The sequence below is a fragment of the Primulina huaijiensis genome, unplaced genomic scaffold (assembly GCF_012295235.1).
Source record: "Primulina huaijiensis isolate GDHJ02 unplaced genomic scaffold, ASM1229523v2 scaffold41233, whole genome shotgun sequence".
NCBI classification, from domain to species: Eukaryota; Viridiplantae; Streptophyta; class Magnoliopsida; order Lamiales; family Gesneriaceae; genus Primulina; species Primulina huaijiensis.
The window spans coordinates 1-2,277 of NW_027359809.1; the positions used below are offsets into that span (position 1 = coordinate 1).

The window sequence follows — 2,277 nt, forward strand, 5'->3', positions numbered from 1 at the left end:
ATTATGATAATCATTTGCTTACAGCTATTGTTGAGAGATGACGTCGTGAAACACACATTTCACCTTACAGTCGGCGAGGCAACAATCACCCTACATCTTCTCAGATTAAAGGTGCACATCTTTATCTGACCGCTTTGCTAGACCATTGCCTAAATAATATGATTAATGATCAAAGCACTGAAGAGGACGTGACACACTATTCTCATTGTGTTGCATTAATGATCATTGGTGGCTGTATGTTTCCGGACTCGGAAAGTGCTGCTGTGAAACTTATGTATTTGCAGTTTCTTGAGGACATAGAAATGGTGAATACTTTTAGCTGGGGTTCTGCTGTGTTGGCATATCTTTACAGAGATCTGTGCGACACATCAATAGGATTAAAGGTCGATTTGTGTGGGTCTGTTAAGATATTGCATGTATTTTTACACTTCTACGGTCATTATATTTGTTGTTCTTAATTTTTCTTATGATTTGACCATTTCTATTGTATGTTATTGCAGATTTGGGTATGGTCTAGAATTACTCTTTTTTGCCCTGATAGAGCGCAACAAGTATCTATTTCAGAAGAGCAGGCTGAAGATGTGCTTCAGGGTCTACCATTCCTACCATACGGCGCACGGTACTAATAAGAATTAATTAACATTTATTATTTTATTATGTACTTTTAATGACTGTATTGTGTACTTTTATAAATTGCAGGCGGAGACGCGGATTCTCTTGGACACACACGGCCCATCATTCGGTCCGTATAATGAGGGATATGCATGACATGATGGTAGAAGGGTAGGTAGATATATAAATTAGTTGTTTAAAGTTTGAAATTTTTTAAAATTTCAGTCTGAATTTTATGTTATCAACTTGATAATCTTTTTTTTTTATATTTTATTTGCTTCAGCTTCTATGGACAATTTATGATATGAAGTCCACGGAGGTTGCTAGAATTCTTGATGGAAATATAATTCATCTATGTCGGTCGGCATGTGCATTGATAAATTTTCATATAGTTGAGATGCATAGACCAGAGTGGTGTCTTCGACAATTTGGAATGCATCAGGGTATCCCGCCACCTGCTACTAACTTCGATAATTTCCATAAATTGACGCGACAAGGCCGGAACAACTGTGATTGGGCGACATATCACAAAGATTTTGTAGAAATGTGGAATGATGATATAATTTTGTGATTGGTGGGGATTATGTCATACCTGGTACACCCGGCATCACAGTGGAGTATGTTGGTTGGTATAATCACATTTCACAAATATTTCTCTCGCCGCTAGTGGTGCCTTCAAACATCATGGGCTACCATCCTGTTGATGGAAACTACCTACAATTTATTGTAAGATATGTTCAATTTATCTACATATGTATGTAAATTTAATTTATTGTATTAAATATAGGTTACATAACATATGCATCTATTTCACAGACACGCCCAGCTCATGTGCAAACTCCACCGATGTAGACACGAAATGAGTTTGAACCCGGACCATCATCTTCAAATATGGCATACACTACTCCGCCTGTGGTTTCAAGCATTCCATCGTATGACTCTGGTTACTACACTCCATTTGCCGGTAGTTTTACATAATTTTTACGAAGTGAATTTCGACCGGATATGAATGAGAGTCGCCCAACATTTAACACGTCGCCCATACCATTTCAACAATATTCTGAGACAGAAAGTTATGAGATTGGTGGGAACATTGCCGATACCAGTACATCTGCAGCCCAAACAAGTACGTATGGAGATGCTGAACAGATGCTAGGTCGTGGACTTAGAGTAATTAGAAGACCACCGTGTGGCACTGGGGGGCATCGTTACCATCATCTTTAACTATTTATTTAGAGATGCACAATTACTTACGTCGTATTGTTGTATGTTTTTCAAATTTTTTATTTTAATTTGAATTTCTGCAACATTTATATTGGAATAGTGTATACAATTTATTATTGATTTTTTAAAAGTGTGGAATGTAGTGATTGTGATTTATTATTCTTTTATAAATAAATTCACGGATAAAGTTATAATAATGAAAAAACATAAGTATAATTACCAAATCAAGTCAAATAAATCAACACACTTGATATTAAAACATCTTTAAAACAATACAACACTGGATAAAATTTATTTACTACTTCTATTAAAATATAAAATCTGCGTCACAAACATAAGTATTTGGCACCATAACTCGATCTTCTAACCTGCACCTACCTGCAATGGACAAGAATTATTAATAAATATAAAATTTTAATACACAATTTTGTAATTACATTA

At 35.3% G+C, this 2,277-nt stretch overlaps 1 protein-coding gene across 1 annotated transcript; it reads left to right on the forward strand.

Moving 5' to 3' along the window:
- Positions 1-70: 70 nt before the first annotated feature.
- Positions 71-1,924, forward strand: LOC140969373 (serine/threonine-protein phosphatase 7 long form homolog; the record flags this gene model as incomplete). The annotated part of the gene is made up of 4 exons (XM_073430694.1): positions 71-416; positions 501-619; positions 700-742; positions 896-1,924. Coding segments are annotated over 4 exons (796 nt in total), but the record flags the coding sequence as incomplete, so codon positions are not given.
- Between the last annotated feature and the right edge of the window lie 353 nt (positions 1,925-2,277).